Source organism: Montipora foliosa, chromosome 14 (assembly GCF_036669935.1).
Source record: "Montipora foliosa isolate CH-2021 chromosome 14, ASM3666993v2, whole genome shotgun sequence".
NCBI lineage: Eukaryota > Metazoa > Cnidaria > Anthozoa > Scleractinia > Acroporidae > Montipora > Montipora foliosa.
In genome coordinates this window covers 12,468,977-12,486,030 of record NC_090882.1, presented here as the reverse complement: position 1 = coordinate 12,486,030, position 17,054 = coordinate 12,468,977, and the positions used below count along the sequence as shown (strand labels likewise).

Below are 17,054 nucleotides of genomic sequence, written 5' to 3'. Positions count from 1 at the left end.
GAATCCTTTAATAGCTATTTCTACAGACATTACAACATAGTCATATAGCATATCACGGTACAGGGAATAAACTTGCACCTACAAAGTTGTACTGTTTATGTAAAAACAAAGTACCAATACAATCATTTTACTATTCTGGCAAGCTTCATGATTTGAGGAGACTCAAAAGGGTTTCCAAGTGAGCAAATGCATAAGCCACACATACAATAGTGCCAGCTGATCAATCAAAATAAGTGACAGGAAATAAAAGTGTGACCAAAAATTGTGAAAACAGAAAATACGATATTATTATTTTAAGATTTTGAGATTAACCCTAACCCTAAACCGGCCTAAACCAGCCATACTTAGTATTTTACTCTGTCTAACGCCAGACGATTTTACTCGTAAGTGGGAGACCCCCTGGAGTCAATGGGTTAATATTCTGGTCGCTAAAGTTAGCTCAGTGACCTACCCTCATGTTTTTGTATTCAAGATTTTCTTTCTTTGCATTCTTTGAGAAAATTTTGAAAAAAGATACTTAACCCATTGACACCTCAAATGCCCTCAGTCACCCCCAGTTGATGAGTAAAATCGTCTGGCGTTAGACAGAATAAAATCTGTTAAGTCTCACTCCCAGGGGTCAATGGGGTAATGGATTTTTTTCATCTTCCAACAGCAATTTTTTGCCAGTAATACATGTAATTCAGGTTCTGCAGAATAGTTTCCTCTCATATCACATTAGCAAAAATAATTTAATTAATGGGGTTTTCGAAATTTGAACAAATGACTACATCACTGAATTAGTTTTTCAGAGCCTTTCTAAAAACTGAGATTTTAAGGATCTTTGAATATTGCTATATTGTTACCATGGCAACAATTTGGCAACTGTTCTCAAAAAATTACCTGATAATAGTATTATACAGATATCAGAATGTTACACCACTGACAGGATCGACAGTGTTGCAATAATGTTTTCATTGGAAACCCACTGTTATCTGTGGAAAACCCTTTTGAGAAAAGTGCCAATGAATATGTCAAGAAAAAAAATAACAACAGCAACAAAAAGGGAGGCATCTGTGTTGAATTACTTTTTTTACTCCACTAAAAATCATTTGCATCCAGAAATGGAGGAGATAAATTACATGATTATCCCTAAACTCTATTCCTCAAGTGAGCAAAGGCAGATTAATATCGTCATAACACTAAAAACATTATTATTGCAGCTACACTGAACTTGAAGGGTCACTTTATTGTTATGAACTATTGATTATGCTATCAAAATTAAGGGTGCCTTTCATTAAATTTATGCAATTCTGGACAAAGTAAGCAGTAAAATTGCACATTCCTTGAATAATTTTAAGTACAAAGCTATTGCTGCAAACTTAATGAAGATCACCATAAAGGTTACGGCTTGACCCTAAGCTTATGGGATTCTGATTATTATTAAAATTGTTAACAAACTTTCCTTACCAGATTGTATCTTTGATCCATGCAACAATTTGCGTTTTTTGGCCCTTCTTTTTTTCTTTTCTTTTGGCTTACTCACACACAATCCATCCACCACTGTCTGACCCTCTAGTCCAATTTCGTCATCATCATCATCAACATCGCTATCACTATCATCTTTGTCGTCATCAATGCCACCTAAGTCATCGTCTGATTTATCTTCATAAACCATCATGTCATCATTACCCTTCCTAGCATGTGACCCACCCACAGCACCAAACTTGGCTTCTGATGCATGGTCAATGACCTCATCCTCTGATGAATCAACAAACTCTTCACTTTCACCCCCATCGGAAACTGTTTCAATATCCTGAGAGTCAGCTGTGCTCTTTGCTGATTTTCCACTTTCAATACTTTCTTCAAATTCCTCTTCATTTTCTTCCAAATCCAATATCAAACTCTTCCTCCAATAATTATTGCTGTCATTGGCTCCCTTAACATCAAGTTCCCCTAAATCTTTTTTCTGCTTAAAGGGAACTTCATCTACTCCCTGGCTGAGATCTATAATGACTGAAGTGGGTTCTGAAGCAATGTCAACATGACCATTCAAAAGTTTTCGCTCTGGACTTGCCACTGGCGTGTTTTGTTGATCAAGAACTCTTCCAGTAGCTTCCTTAACTGCAGCAACCAACGTCTCGTCCACAAAAGACTCCACAGAAGATTTAAGTTCTCCTTCATTTTCCAGAGTGTTGACATCGACTTTACCTTTGCAATCTGCTGCCTCCTGCAATGCAGAAACAAGTAACTCCTGTACTATTTCATTGACTTGAGATTCCAGGACTTCTCTTGCACAGGAATCAACTGCATTGTCCCTTGCTTGTGGCTCCTTGTTCACTCTCAAAGCTGCTTCATAAATTGCACTGTTCACTATATTTTCCACAACGCCACTAATGTGTGGCTGTATTGATTTTGAAAGACCCACAACTCCATCAGCTGAGTTCTGAACCACAGACACACCTTCCACGTCATTTGTATCACGCCCAAGTGCTTCATCAATACCGTCTGACACAGCAACACTTACGACTCCTTCACTGAAAAGTTTCACTTTTCTCAAAGACACTTTCTGTTTCTGTCCTTGTTTTGCCTTTTCTGTCACGGCATAACTCTCAATGCCGTCACTAATAACTTGTTCACTCAGGTCTTTTGCAAACAAATCAATATCTTCAAGATTTTCTGCGGCCTGTTGAATTACTGAATCAATAACATTTCCTGCAAAACTGTGTAATTCCTGGATATTGCAAGACTTGACTTCCTTATTACGAGAAATAGACCTAGTTGCAAACTGACTAAGAACATCATCAATAATATCTGCGGAAATTCTTTCTGCAAGACAGTGTGCTCTGTACTCAAGGTCAATGTCTTGCAATGCTTTCGTCGTAACTTTCGAGACCAACTGATTAGAAAAATCCACAAATAAAGTAGATTTCTGTAGGTCCGTTGAGGAATGTAATTCCTCGACACCAACAGACAATGGTGATTGTTCATGCTCTGTGTCAAAAGGTGATGAACAAACAGAACTGCTAAACGCCTGTGTTATATTCTCGCTTAAGTCAACGTGCTTTACGGCCTCAGGCGATGGTGATATTTCGTTTCGATCAATTTCCCTGGCGTTTTCGCTTCCCTGCGAAATCGATCGAATGCTATTCCTCTCACTAATGAAGTTTCCAGTCACGTTAAGTTCCTGCAAATACAAAGCATCTCGGCTTTCCAACACATCTTCAGCATTTGAAGCTTTAACAGTCTGTTCCACTATTAAATTGTCGTCTTTTTCACTGCCGGCAGCTGCAAGTTTTGCCTCATCGAATGACTTCTTGCTCTCGAATAAGCTTACTTTGAATGACGAAACTGTGACTGCGTCATTTTGTTTTTGATCACGAGAGTCTGATGTGAGGTTTCGTAACTCTTTTTTTCCTAATGCTTTATCATGTTCTCCTTGACCTGATTCTTCTTCCTTCTCTCCATAATAAGCCTTTACAGTTTGCTCCGATGTCTCTAATTTTCTCACTGTTTTTTTCCTCGTTATATTATTCTCGTGGCGTCTTCCTTCATAACCAAGGAGAACTAACACGAAGTATATTGTACATAATGTGAGTCCATACAGCATCCAAGGCGAAATGTAAAACATGGTTACCTCCAAAGAAGTCTTACTGCATAAAAAGACCTCAGTAAGATTATAATTCCTCTCCGAAAAGTGTTATTGACAATAACACACCCCCATCATGATCAGAACCGCCATGTTGGATTCCTCACCGTCAAGCATCAAATAAACATCATGTTCATTTTTGCACGAGCGAAAGAGAAAATACTTTTCCCCTTATACTATTGAACTCTGGCGTATTCCTTAGCTATGGCTATCGATGTCACTGGGGAAAAGATACAGACGTCATCGATATCTATATGGATTGGGGGATAAACTTGGCAAGATATCATGGGAAGCTTGCTGCCTCCGTTGACATGGCAAAGACCCCCTAACCTGCAATTCCTTGAGCAAGGCAAACCACAAGTATGCACGAAATTGTTTGCTTCTGGAGAAATAGCAACGCTGAAAAATGTCCTTCCTTTTACGATGGCATTCTTCAATGCTGTCTTAAAATTTGAGCTAATTGACGGAAATGATGTCACGCCAGATTCGATAGAGTACGTGCAAAGTACGACCACGGTTTACCACGTCAGAGGTTCCCACATGATCGACAACTGAGACATTCCTAGCTAATGGAGTTTAAAAATTAACCAAATGAGAAAATAGTTTGCTATGAATTCTTTATTTTATTATACTTTCGCTGCAGACCACATTTTAAAAATAACTAAAATGCTTTTAGAGTCTATTAACAAGCGCGTCAAAAAGATAACAGCGATTTTTTTCAATATTTATCTCAGACTGAATCTTTGCCTTGGCATGTTAATTGGACAGTAAGTTTCGACTTATTTTGGGAACAAAAAATACAGAAAAACAAAACAGGTGACAGTTTTTATTCAGGTTGCTGAAAGCCCGGAGACTAGTTCCCATCTTCCATCTCGTCCGTGTTGCCCTCTGCGGATGCCTGGTATCATTTGTGTTTTTAGTTTCCTCTGAGTTTATAACTGGTGAAATGACGACTCTGAGGCCTTTCAGATGCACCGATATGTTTCATTTTAGCAACGTGTACGTAACGTTTCTTCCTTGCTGTTTATTTTATACAAATAGGAGGTTTTCAACCACCATGCTTGTGGACGAAAACAAAAGATCTCTCATTACCTTCTTTTGTTCGTCCACCAGGAGTCGTACATTTCTCTATTGTTATTGGTATCCCCAGAGGTTGGTTGAAAACGTCCTATATGGGTAAATGTAAATGTCTTTGATAGACAATGCAACAGATTATTTTGAAACTAACAATTTTAAGTAATATATACAATATGAGTGGCACATCTGTAGCACATTTACGAAGTCAAGGCAAAGCAAGAGTTTGAAAATGTGGTGCAGATCTGACGTGAATATTGTATACGACTCATTAAACGTCAGTATTTAAGTGTTAATGTACACTCGGTATTTTTGGTGTTCAAGACATTTTAACAGGGAAAATCAAAAGAAACGTTAATGTAAATGAAGAGAAATCTGTATCAGATATACACATATTGATGTATGAAACATTTCTTTTGTTTTCCCATCATGAATTATTAATGAGTTGTATAATTGAAGTTGCTTTTCTGTATTTTAGGAACTTGGATCCGTTGACTGAAACAGTATCCTTTTTGCAAATGGGGCTAGTTTCTAGAGAAACTATGGTGCTGTATTGCTTAATTAAGCCCTTGACCCCTGACACTTAATAGATTTTACTCTGACTAATGCCAGAACGGTTTTGGATTTTACTTAGGGTGTTCCGGGCAAAGCGCCAATATTTTAAGCCGCCTAGGTCAAAATTTGCTTTAGCCACGCCCAGATTGGTTTAGGGGTCACAAAAAGCATGAGCCATACCCAGATGGTCTCCTTTAGGGGTTAAATTCAAAATTTCCGACAAGCATCCCTGTCTGTTCCATATGGGTGTCCCCCCCCCCCCCCCCTGGGCAAATATCCTTCCAATAGCTGACTATGGGTGGACGAGCCTCTCTCTATGTAGTTCTTGGCCTCATTGTTTGAAACAAAGTCAGCATTAATACATGTTTAATTAAAAAAAACCTTTGGGCTGTTTTTCAACAAATTTTAAGAACTAACCATGCTTTGATATAACACTTGCATCTAACAAAGCTCACAAGTTTCTGATCGTAAATGCGTGGAGAGCCATTGAATCTTGTCATTGACGATTAATAACGTCTCATCCTACATCAGTATTCATTAACTCTGTGGGATATTTAGGAGTCCACATACTGTAGACTAGTAGAGTAGAAAGGAAAGGAATTAAGAAACTTTTATTTAAGTGTCTAATCTTACAGTGCTGGAGCACAAATTAAATCAAATTTTGGTTTTTGAGGGGAGAGGACAACCGGAGTACACAGAGAAAAACCTCTCAGTGCAGATTAGAGACCAATTAACGCAACCCACAGATAATGTCAGTGTTCTCCCCAGGATTTTGGGAAGGCCAGGGGGCATTCTGTCGGAAGCTTAATCTACCATACAAAATTAAGACTTACAAAAATAGCAAGAGCAAATTGTCATGCTGTCTAGGAAAACATAAAACTTAAAAACATGGAACATCCACCCAAACAGCACATCCTTGCCTTACTCTTTCGGCCCTTTGATTGTGTTTTCTGCACAAGTTGCAGAACATACCACTACCACTATTTAGTATTATCATCTTCGTTGGTCTTAAGGAGCCAAGGGAAGTCCTTCAGCCACGTTGGATCAAACCCTGATTTTCGGTGTTTGGAATCTGTGGATGTTGACGGACCTTGTGTTGTTTCCCGAGGCTGGACTTCTTCATCCAAATTCCTTACACTCTTATATCTCTTTTCCAGGGTGAAAAAAGAACTTAATTTGCTTTGACTAGCTTTTCGTTTCTGTTCAGAGGATCCTGAGTTTGTCGAAGCCGCCATTTCTAGACAACCTTCCACGCACGTGGGAATTGAGTTTAGTATTCCATGTAATATCCGTAAAGTGCCCTTGAATTTACGGCAAACTGAAAGACGGCTGCCGTTCAACGAAACGAGCGGACGACAAGTTTCATCACCTTTCATGGAAGGGTAAATGAGCTGAAACCTTATCAATTGCGAGAAAACACAATGAGAAAACACTAGACAATGCTTCAGTATCTTTATTGAGTGTTTTTCTTTTTTTAATTATGGCCAGGATCCCAGTTTTAGATGTTAAACTACGTAAGGTCACTTGTTTTAAGCCAGGCGGCAACGATTTTTCAACGAATCAAGCCAGGCGGCCCGCCTGGCCTGAAATACCTGGGGAGAACACTGAATGTAGAGTCTGGGAATTGAACCCGGGCCACATTGGTGGGAGGCGAGTGCTCTCACCACTGCACCAGAGTAGTAAATTACAGATTGTTGAGGATGTTGAATGCTATAATATTGAGTGTTGTTGTGTGAAGCTGCTCTAAAATCTAAGGGAAGTAAAATGTATTAGATATTGAATATTCTTTGCAAAAAGGATTTCCCGGTTTGGAATTAAGGCCTTTTTTTGCCTGCCATACATGTAAGACAGAAATCATCATAATTATTGCGTGCAAAGTATAATAATTATCAAGAAATCTTTTTGTTGTTATGTCTTAACATTGGTGTAGTATGGCTTGGCATTCTATCTTCAGTATCTTGCTCACTGGCCTGAATATTTCCAAGTGATTGAATCTCCTACAGGACAAATCATGGGCTATAGTATGTCCAACTGATCCCTTAATTAAACCCCAAATAGAAGTTGGAAGGAATGCTGCTTACTGAGTATAAATTGCAGACAGTTACATGTCTTGAAAACCTTGTACAGTGCACTTAAGAATAATTATTGATACTAATTAAGTAACTACATCTTTTTCATAACAAATTGTGTCGTTATTTTAAGTCATGGGAAAGGCAGAAGGAAACGTACAGCAAGAAGAATGGCATGGTCATGTGACAGCAGTCACTGTGGCCCCGGAATACCGTCGGCTAGGACTTGCCGCCAAACTGATGTCTAACTTGGAGGAGATCTCAGAGAAGTAAAAATTAATACTATTTTTATCATTTTCAAGTCATTGGTAACTAAACATTGTTTAATTTAACCCTTTCACTCCTGTAAGGGCCAATGAGACTTATAGATTTTACTCTGTCTAATGCCAGATGATGTTACTTGTCAATGGGGAACCCCACAGGAGTGAAAGGGTTAACAGCAGCTAGGTTCACTCAAAAACTATGTCCCCATTAATTAACCCTTTCACTCCTGAAAGGGCCAATGAGACTTATACATTTTACTCTGTCTAACGCCAGACGATTTTACTTGTCAATGGGGAACCCCACAGGAGTGAAAGGGTTAAATGCCTTGGGTAAATTCCCTGCAGGCAGAGGTCTCTTTTCTTTTGTGTTCTCTGGGCTGACGAGTGCGGGAAAAGAGACTTCTACCATGGAGTGAAACTCACTTTGTTGAGCATGTGCAGCACTTACTAATCTACCGACTTCAATTCACACGTTGTGTGGGCTCACTTAACATCATTGGAATAGAGTACCGAAGTGATGACATCACAAATATATATATTTTTGAAATTATGGGATATGATGTCATATTCTTATAGAGGATCCTAAATGATGCCCTCATACCCAAAATTAGCTCTGGATTGCAGTTCCCGATGGAGATATAAGGGATCAATGTTTGATAGCATCCCATACAAACCCTTCAAAATTTGTTCTGGTTCCTTCAGTTTGGAACCAGCTCAAAATTAGAGAGATTTATATGGGGCAGTATCAAACTTTCATCCTTTATATTTCGGCTGGAAATTACAATTAAGAGGTGATTTTTGGCAAGGACCCTTTTCTAAGGATGCTATTTGAAAATGGTGCCAAATCCCATAATTTCATAAAATAATTTATTTTTTTGTGACGTCACACTTCGGTACTCTATTACTGTAAAGGAATGCCCAAGACACAGTGGGGTAAAGAGACAAATGTATTTTTACAATGAGGACTCCGGTATACCATAGTTAATAGTGGGGTATTCTCACGAACGATCAGTCTGAATGCTTCTATCAAGTTGTCGTGTTTCACTCCCAAGCGACAAGGCACTACAGATTCTTCAGAAACTAAACCCTTCATAAGATCAGACTAATCTACATTACAGTATGTAGTCATATCATTTTTATTTATTGTTTTCAGGAAAGATGCCTTTTTTGTTGACCTGTTTGTGCGGATGAGTAACAACGTTGCTGTCGACATGTACAAGCAACTTGGATATGTGATTTATCGAAGAGTACTGGAGTATTATTCAGGAGATCCTGATGAAGATGCATATGGTAGGGCGCTTTAAAAATATAACTAATAAACCTCTCAAGTTGGAATGTCTTTCTTTCACAGCAAAATATAAAGCACAACAGGAAAGTATCGCTGAGTATAATTCGTTTGAATGGTCACACTTTAAGGGTTTCATTAAACTTTTAACCACAGACAAAAACCACTGTTCCAGCATGTTAGGCAGCACCACAGCAAAGAACTGCTTAGTAGCTTTGATTTGAACGGCAACATGCTTGGATTTCATCCACAGACTCAAAAGTTATCACAACTTGTCACAACACCACAGGAAAGTAAATGTATACATATTTTTGAAGAGCGGGTTATAGAGCGTTTCCTTATGACGTCACTGCGGCCATGTTTGAGGAGTGAAACAAAGAAACAGCGGCCGTGTTGTAGGAGTGAAATATTCTTTTGGGAATTGAACTCCATTTTTATGCAAATTCGTCCTTTTGTTTTAGAATGGAAATATTGCTGCTGGTCACATGAGCGAAAACACACTATAGAGGAAACAGAGAAGTGATCCTCGCACTAGAGGTTTTGCACGACAGCCATGTTGCATGGCAGGAACAATGAAAATGTTTTGGATTAGAATGAAAATTTGTTCCCATAGAAAGAAGAATCTATTGTTCCTGCCATGCAACATGGCTGCCGTGCAAAACTTCTATAGACGTAGACACCGTGCCATTGCAATGCTTTACCAACTGAGCTATGAAGGCAGCCACACAGTTGGGAGCAGATCAATTCTTCACATTTGAATTGCGGGTTGTAGAGGGAATCGCACTGACTTACCTTGGACAATTTGAGCAAAGTGTTTCTTATAGACACCTGAAAAATTCAGGTGACTTCAACAAGATTCGAGCCCATGATCGCTGCGATGGTGGTCGGTGCAATGTTCTACCAACTGAGCTACGAAGCCACACGGTTGGGAACAGGTCAATTTTTTGAGTTCATATGTTCCCGTGAAAGGACTCGATGTGGGGAGGAGCTGAAATACCACCCCCTAAAAACGACTTTGGGAAGCAGGGTTAGCGCAGTGGTGAGAGCACTCGCCTCCCACCAATATGGCCCAGGTTCGATTCCCAGACCTGACGCTGTAAGTGGGTTGAATTTGTGTTGGTTCTCTACTCTGCCTCGAGGGTTTTCCTCCGGGTTCTTCGGTTTTCCTCCCTCAGCAAAAACCAGCATACAGCTGATTCCAGCTGGGTGTAAGCTGTGCTCCAAGATCATACATGAACCATATAGTGGCTGCCACAAGCGCCATGGTATGCTTTCGGTTCGACCTTGTTGAGCTGCGTTGTTGCTGTACTTTGCGACGACGACTAGCGAGACGTATAACTTATTTCTCCCCTACAAACGGCTTTGTAGGAGGCTAAAGAAACTACCGTTCTTTAATCGCATTGGAGGATTCAACCAACGGTTTCAAAAGTTAGACAAAGTTTTTTGTATAGCATATTTTTTTCGCCTTCATTTCTTTCCTCAGATATGCGTAAGGCTCTTTCGCGTGACAAAGAAAAGAAATCAGTGATTCCAGTCAAAGATCCCGTGAGACCAGAAGATCTTGAATAAACTTACGGACCAACTGTTGGTGCTCAGAGAAGCAGGAAAAATATACTCTTATATTCCTCAAGTTTTACAACCCCTTGCTCAGTCTTGCCACACCCCGAAGGACTTGGGACGAGAAAAATTTGCCATCATTGTGAATGACATCCTTTGACAATCCATCTTCGTGAAGAACTATGTCAAATGAACCTAATTTAATGGCCTAGCTCCCGTAGCACATTCGCACTACATGTAGTAAGTAATCTTTACCTGAGGCAAGAGTCTTAGTAGCTCAATGGGTATAGCATCCGACCGGTGTTACGGAAGTCGTATTCGAATCCCTGGGACTCTAGGACTGTGAGGCCCGTCCAGCACGTATCCGGTTAGTAGGGAGCTTAAGCACGCGCGTTTTTGAGACGCGGACGGCAAGCGTAAGTGAGCTGTTTTCCCTTTTAACTTGTCTTCACACAACTACATTTACATTGCTAAGTATCTTTTCTCCATTGGAGATGATTAGTATAAAAATCCAAGAGACATCAGTGCCCTGTTACACAAAATGTTCTCTTCCGGTTGCCGTCCGCGTCTCAAGAACGCGGGTGCTTAAGCTCCCTATTTTTGAATCCGCAACGTTTTCTTTCCAGATACGCCATCCGTCACTTCAATTTATCCGGATGACGTAACACGATCGAGCCCAGTTCCTTAACTTGAAATCAATTCTCAAGATGGCTGCCGAGGGCAATATTATTTCTTTACTTCTTGGACTTATTTCAAGAAATATCACGTGTGTGCAGTTAAACCTAGCTATGAACACTGCCCAATTCAATTATGCCAAACGGCGCGTGTTCTGTTACCTCTGTTTCCTTGAGGAGTCCTTAGTACTAGAGCGAACCCGGATACGTTTCGGATACGTGTGGACGGGCAAATTCGATTTGAATACGCTACGTGTGGATGGGAATATTTTTAAACCGGAAAGAAAAAGTTGCGGATTCAAAAATATCCGGATACTTGTGGACGGGGCTTGATTGTTCAGTTTATAAGCCATTGCAAAAACAGTTGAGACACTCACTGTTAATAACCGTACAATGTGTGTCATTCAAGTCAGCGCATCCCCAACCCCCCTTCCTCCCCCCCCCCTCCCACCCAAGCAAAGTTGTTTTCATCTGCATTTGTCATTCAAACTTAAGGGTATCAACATTGAAAAAGGGGGGAGGGGAAGGAGGGGCGTTGGGACTTTTCTTATAAACTTAGGAAGAAGAGCTGAATTTTCGATTCAGTGTCTCAACCTTTTCGCAACTGCTTGTAGTTCCAGTACACCATAAATAACATGATTAGATTAAATGAAATTTGCCCACATTTGGTGAGCCATAACAAACTGTCACGCATTCTTCTGTTGTGAAACAAGCACGGCGCTTATAATTGCCAATTATTAGCACCGGTACCGCAACGAAAAGCTCATGACTTGGGCCTTAGCAAAGAAAGAATCCTTTTACTATTTAAATGGCAGAGGAGATGGTCATATATTCAGGAACATTGATCCCCTTATTTGAAACATAAGGTCATTGAGATATTTGATTCGTAAAATACAGATTTCTATTCACAAATTGCAGATTCCCCGGTTTTTCATTTCGCAAAATACAGGAACCCTAAATTGTCATTTCACAAATTACCGATTTTCATTTGGTAAATTACAGATTTGAGTTCATTTCGCAAAATACAGATTCTCCTTTTGTTTCGTTTCGTTTTCCAAAATAAAGGACACAACCACGCTTTCTTTGTGAACAGTTTCTTGCAAGTACTGGAAAAGTTTAATTTGAGGGATCTGTCAAAACAATTACATTCATTTCCCTTGGCTCTGTGCATAGGACCAATGCGCGAGTTTCTCAAGACAGGGTGCGCTTGAAAAAATAGAGAAAACGGGCTACACGAGCAAAATATTTATGGTAATCAGAAGAGTAATCGATTAAGCGCCCGGCCGTGAGCAAGGTACCTAGTGTTCGCAAAAACAATGGATAAAATACATTTCGATTTGACAAAAGATTGCAAGGTTGATTTTTAGTTCAGGTTTGGTAGTCTTCAACAAGAAATGTGCAGGTTAAAACGCAAAGGTCGCATTTTGACCATTGTTTTTGGAAGGCCAAAAATTAGCACTTGTAGATGATTTACTGTTTCACGAGGTAATTCTATCCATTTTGAAATAAAAATTGGTTTATTATTTGTCACTGTCATATTTGATGGTGTATTTCTCGTGCTCTTATTTTTTTCTGATTTTGAGACTCGTGATCTATGCACGCACTGCGGGCCTATTTACTTGCCAAAACGGACGCTCGCTCGCACATTAAGACAGTATGGGTATTGAATAGTGCATTATGCAATGCCCATGAAAACGCCCACCAGTTGAGGTGTTTTCTAAATTAATATGTGCTGCATATTGTGATGTCTTCATTTTATTTTACATGCATTAGGTAGGGGTAAGTGAAAGTGAAAGATGATGCACTCTTTTTGATGAACAAAACAAAGGACCAAACTTCCTGAGTATTATCACATGATATGCCAGGCTCACAACGGAAAAGTCTGTTCAACCTTACCTTACTTCAAAATGAATGCAGTGGTACTGTTCTTTGGAAAACGAAAGAAGTTAAGAACCTGGAGACGTCAAAAATGGCGGCGTCCATTCCGGCCTCACAAAAAAACGAACTGAGACAACATTGGTATCAGTGTTTTTAATTCACCAAGGCGTAATTTCAACATTTTAAACTAAATGTGATATGAAAAGGGTGTGTAATAATTTAAGCAATATTTTGTATAAAAAAAAATTTAATTTCCCTGTGGAAAGAGTTTGTGATTTTTCCCAAAGTCAGCCCATTTTGACGGTTTTCAGAAACTTACACAGAAAACGTCATGCCTGTTTTCTTAAAATTATACGCAAAAACCAAATATGTCTTGACCACTTGAAAAAACATCTAGGACTTATAAATACCATCATCTACATCGATACAAATGTTAAATAACATAATATTAAAGCGAAGGACTGATAACAACTGTCAGTGATTTTAGATGGGCCCAATCTCCTGAAATGTAACGCAGCTTTCCTGAAGCGTCCACCAGGTTAACCATCGCTTTGATTTTCCGTAACCTTTCATCAAGTTTTCTAAAGACTAGCAGATAATTATAATTTATAAGCTAACAGAGTGACATGGAAAGCTATGTAGGACTGACCAATATAACAAATTCCTATATGCTTTCTCGAGCAAGTCTTAAATCTTTAATTGTGGCAATATGAAAGTGCCCAACCCCGCATTACCTAGACTTGATGTGAAACTGGATCGTTACTCTTAATTCACTGAAGCCAGGAGCCATAATTTCAAACGCACTCCTTTTACTATTTCGATGACTCTGGCCCTATTAAGAAGCATAAGCAAGGACAAAGTCGATAGTCACTAATTATCATGACCCTAAAAACTTAACCAGGAGCTCATGATCTTGAAGCGTTTAACTCTGGCTCAGAGCCGGGGATTTTTGAGTTTAAATTTCCTTATTTGGATGTGACGTAGCTCGCGCATTTTCCCGCCCGTGCAGCTTCGATCTTCTTTTTGTCCATATTTGGGCATAATATTGGTGTTCTAAAATCCCCAGCTTTGTTCCAAGGAAAAGAGTTGCAAGTTACACGCTACAAAGTGATGTGCTTCTGATTTAACCTATAATGTTATTTAACGTAGCCCTTGCGGGCTACGGGTCAATAGCACAATGAGGCGATGCCGAATGGGCTATTGACCCGTGGCCCTTGAGGGCGAAGGGTCTAATTGTTTTAGTATCACCCAACTAGTTGGACAGAAAAGGCAAATAATAAAGTTAGCAAATGCAAGTTAAAGAAATATTTATTTGGGAATAAAACGAAAGAAAGCGTCACGCTTCTCTCGCTACTCGAGGACTATTACTACAGTAATAGTCCTCCAGTAGCGTAGCCAATCAAAATGCAGGATTTGCATTAGTCCACTACTTGGGTGATACTAAGTCAAGATAGATCATCGTAGTTGGAGAAGCTACTTTAGCGGTAACGATAGGAATCCCTTAAAATTCAAGCTTGAATGGCATTCGAAGCCTTTCGTTACTGCTAAAGTAGCGTTCATAATTGCGTTCATGATCTCTCGATGATCTAGACATGTTTCATTAAGAAGTTCAAATATTTGTCTTTCAAATGTTTAGTCTAAAACACGTAAATTTTCAATTAATTTCGCTTGATTTTAAATGTAATTTGCACATATTCTTCCAGACCTCGAATTCAATTTCATCAAGTTGCTGGTTAACACAAAACGACAAAAATGTAACCATATAATGCAAGCACGCCCAGAAAGTGTCCACCTTTTTATCGATAACCACATTGTTTAAGTTCTCTAATACATAAGCGTTGTGGCCGGTTTTAGGATATTCATTTAAGTAGGATGTCCAGCACACATGCCCTTTCTGAAAGATATGTCAGCTGGCTTTATCTTCATCCTGAAGCCATTAACCCAAAATACAATTTCCTAAAAGAGAGAATCGCTTAAGCGTTCATTAAATTTTGACAAGTCGGGCTCGACAACATAAACTACAAAAATTTGAAAAGCATGGAATTAGTTACATTATTCAATTACGAGTAATAGTCTACCTCGAAAAGGGATCAATTTTCATCCAGGCACCTGTCCTTGATAAGGAACCTGGAAACTAGGCTGATGAAAGTCGTTGCTTTGTAACTTAAGCACCAAACCCCTTCCCCCCCCCCCCCCCCCTTGTGTGCCATTAAAAAATTAATTTATGATTCGTCAATTCCCTCATTTTTCATGTATTTTTAGCTATTTCATCACTTTCATTCTGTTCTAATGACAGCGTTTGTTGTCTGTCGTCTCTGTTGAATGATTCCTGAATTTCAGGATCCTTATCCCCTAATGGCTCATTATTTTGTTGCATGACCGACGTCGCCTGTTCCTCTTTTTCATCCTGTTTCAATACTTCTTGAAGATTTACATTGCCTTCTTCAGCAGTTAAATTCTCTTTTTCGCTTCCTTGTTCCTGCAACTCGCTCCTTGCAGTTGTTACAACATCGTTGTCTACGTCACTTTCGAACTTGGAATCCTTTGAACTGGCCTCTTCGCTTGTGATCACAGGTGAACTTTGGTACTTTCTCAAACTGTCCTCCACTAATTGATGAGGAACGTGATCATTATTCTTTGTAAAATCACACCTTTCATTATAACAGTCATCTTTTTTCACTGCAGAGCCATTCGTTTCCACCGCATTTTCAGAAATTTCTTCGGTCATCACTGCCAGGTTTTCAATACCCGCACTCACTGGAAAAGAATTTTCCAAATCGTTATCAACATCAGAGGTAATGGCAGATGAATCTTCCAACTCTCTGCTCCGCCCTGATTCTTCCGTTTCAAACTTTCCTTCGATTTCCTCATTCTGTGACGAGATTCTTGCACTAACCATTCCAGACGCCTCGTTTTGATTGGCATTTAAAGATTCCACCGAGTCATCTTCCGGTAAAGAAGCATCCTCCATTTCTCCTTTTCCCTCGAGGTTTGTGTTAGTTACTGGAATATCTTCATTAATTGCACTGGTTTTAAGTGAATCCGATAAATTCACAGCGCACTTCGTATCACGAAAATCATTCGGCTCTTCGGCATGCGACGACAAATCCTTCCTCTCAAGTCCATCTTCGGCTTCAACCGACGACCTTTCAATCGTTTCCGACGAATCCGCAATACACTTTGTATCAGGGAGATCGTCCAGCTCTTCGACATACGAAGCCGAGTCCTTCGCCTCCAGTCCTTCCTCTGCATTAACCGCAGAGGTTTCAATGGATTGCAATTTATCGACAACACATCCCTTGTTGCTACAATTATTTTCAAGGCTCTCGTCATGCGCAAAAGACTCCTTCACCTCCAGGTTCCCTTCAGTTTCGCCAAAGCTTGTTGAGCAATCGGTTCTCATTATAGCTTCAGCATTCGAGATAATGTTCGACGAATCCGAGGAATGTGTTTCAACAGACGAACGCTTCACTTCTTGCCCTTCACCTGTCATCTTATCACCACTTTCTTGCATTTCTACGCTTGCGGCACCACTTTGCGCCGCCGTTTGAGAATTTTTTGTGCCCATAAAATCGTTGGCATCTTTGTCAAATTCATCAAGGCTGACAGAGCTATCCTCGTCCGAGATCTCTCCCAAGAAGCTCACATCATCCGGTTTCCGCTGACCAATGTTGAGTGACGTTTCGGATGAAGTATTACTAACGTCATCTACCTGATCACCTGACTCGACTTTTGCTTTCTTGAAAGCGAGGGCAGCTTTCTCTGCAGAGAAAACAAGATCAGACAAACAAAAATACAACTATAAAATCTCTGCTTAAGGTGGGGGTACACGTGAATTTGAATGGAATTTTGAGAGGTTTAAAGAAGGGATAAAAGAAAGAAAATTATTTTTGGAACATCAACAGACAGTTGCCCTCAACCCAAGAGCACACCAGGCCCCAGTTGTTCAAACGATGGGTAGCGCTATCCACCGGATAAACCACTATCCACCGGATAGAGTAGTTTTCAATTGAGTGTCGAAAGTAATTAGTGAATTACTTTGGTTTATGATTACTTCACTCAGTGATTGGT

General features: G+C 39.8%; 3 protein-coding genes across 4 annotated transcripts in view; 1 reads left to right on the top strand and 2 right to left on the bottom strand.

Moving 5' to 3' along the window:
* The window catches only part of LOC137984633 (uncharacterized), a 19,842-nt gene extending 15,714 nt beyond the window's left edge, over nt 1-4,128 (bottom strand). The window contains exon 1 of one of the 2 annotated variants that reach the window (XM_068831833.1): nt 1,450-4,128. In XM_068831833.1, coding sequence (XP_068687934.1) covers nt 1,450-3,610 — 2,161 coding nt within the window. In that variant the 5' untranslated portion in view covers nt 3,611-4,128. The remainder of the gene's footprint in view (nt 1-1,449) is intronic. The other variant, XM_068831834.1, reaches the window with a different exon arrangement.
* A 370-nt stretch (nt 4,129-4,498) lies between these two features.
* LOC137984634 (N-alpha-acetyltransferase 20-like) lies at nt 4,499-13,242 on the top strand. The gene is made up of 6 exons (XM_068831836.1): nt 4,499-4,627; nt 5,181-5,205; nt 7,188-7,278; nt 7,460-7,595; nt 8,743-8,879; nt 10,358-13,242. Exons 1-6 carry the CDS (start codon nt 4,575-4,577, stop codon nt 10,441-10,443), a joined length of 528 nt encoding a protein of 175 aa, XP_068687937.1. The 5' UTR covers nt 4,499-4,574; the 3' UTR covers nt 10,444-13,242.
* Nucleotides 13,122-17,054, bottom strand: part of LOC137984632 (uncharacterized) — a 45,990-nt gene continuing 42,057 nt past the window's right edge. The window contains exon 40 of the mRNA XM_068831832.1: nt 13,122-16,745. Coding sequence (XP_068687933.1) covers nt 15,232-16,745 — 1,514 coding nt within the window. The 3' untranslated portion in view covers nt 13,122-15,231. The remainder of the gene's footprint in view (nt 16,746-17,054) is intronic.

Bases quoted from the DNA above. Each gene is read 5' to 3' on its own strand.
- LOC137984634 (XM_068831836.1), top strand. From the start codon at position 4,575: ATGACGACTCTGAGGCCTTTCAGATGCACCGATATGTTTCATTTTAGC. The intron at 4,628-5,180 runs GTACGTAACGTT...TCTGTATTTTAG, and splicing joins ATGTTTCATTTTAGCAACGT to GAACTTGGATCCGTTGACTG. The intron at 8,880-10,357 runs GTAGGGCGCTTT...TTCTTTCCTCAG, and splicing joins TCCTGATGAAGATGCATATG to ATATGCGTAAGGCTCTTTCG.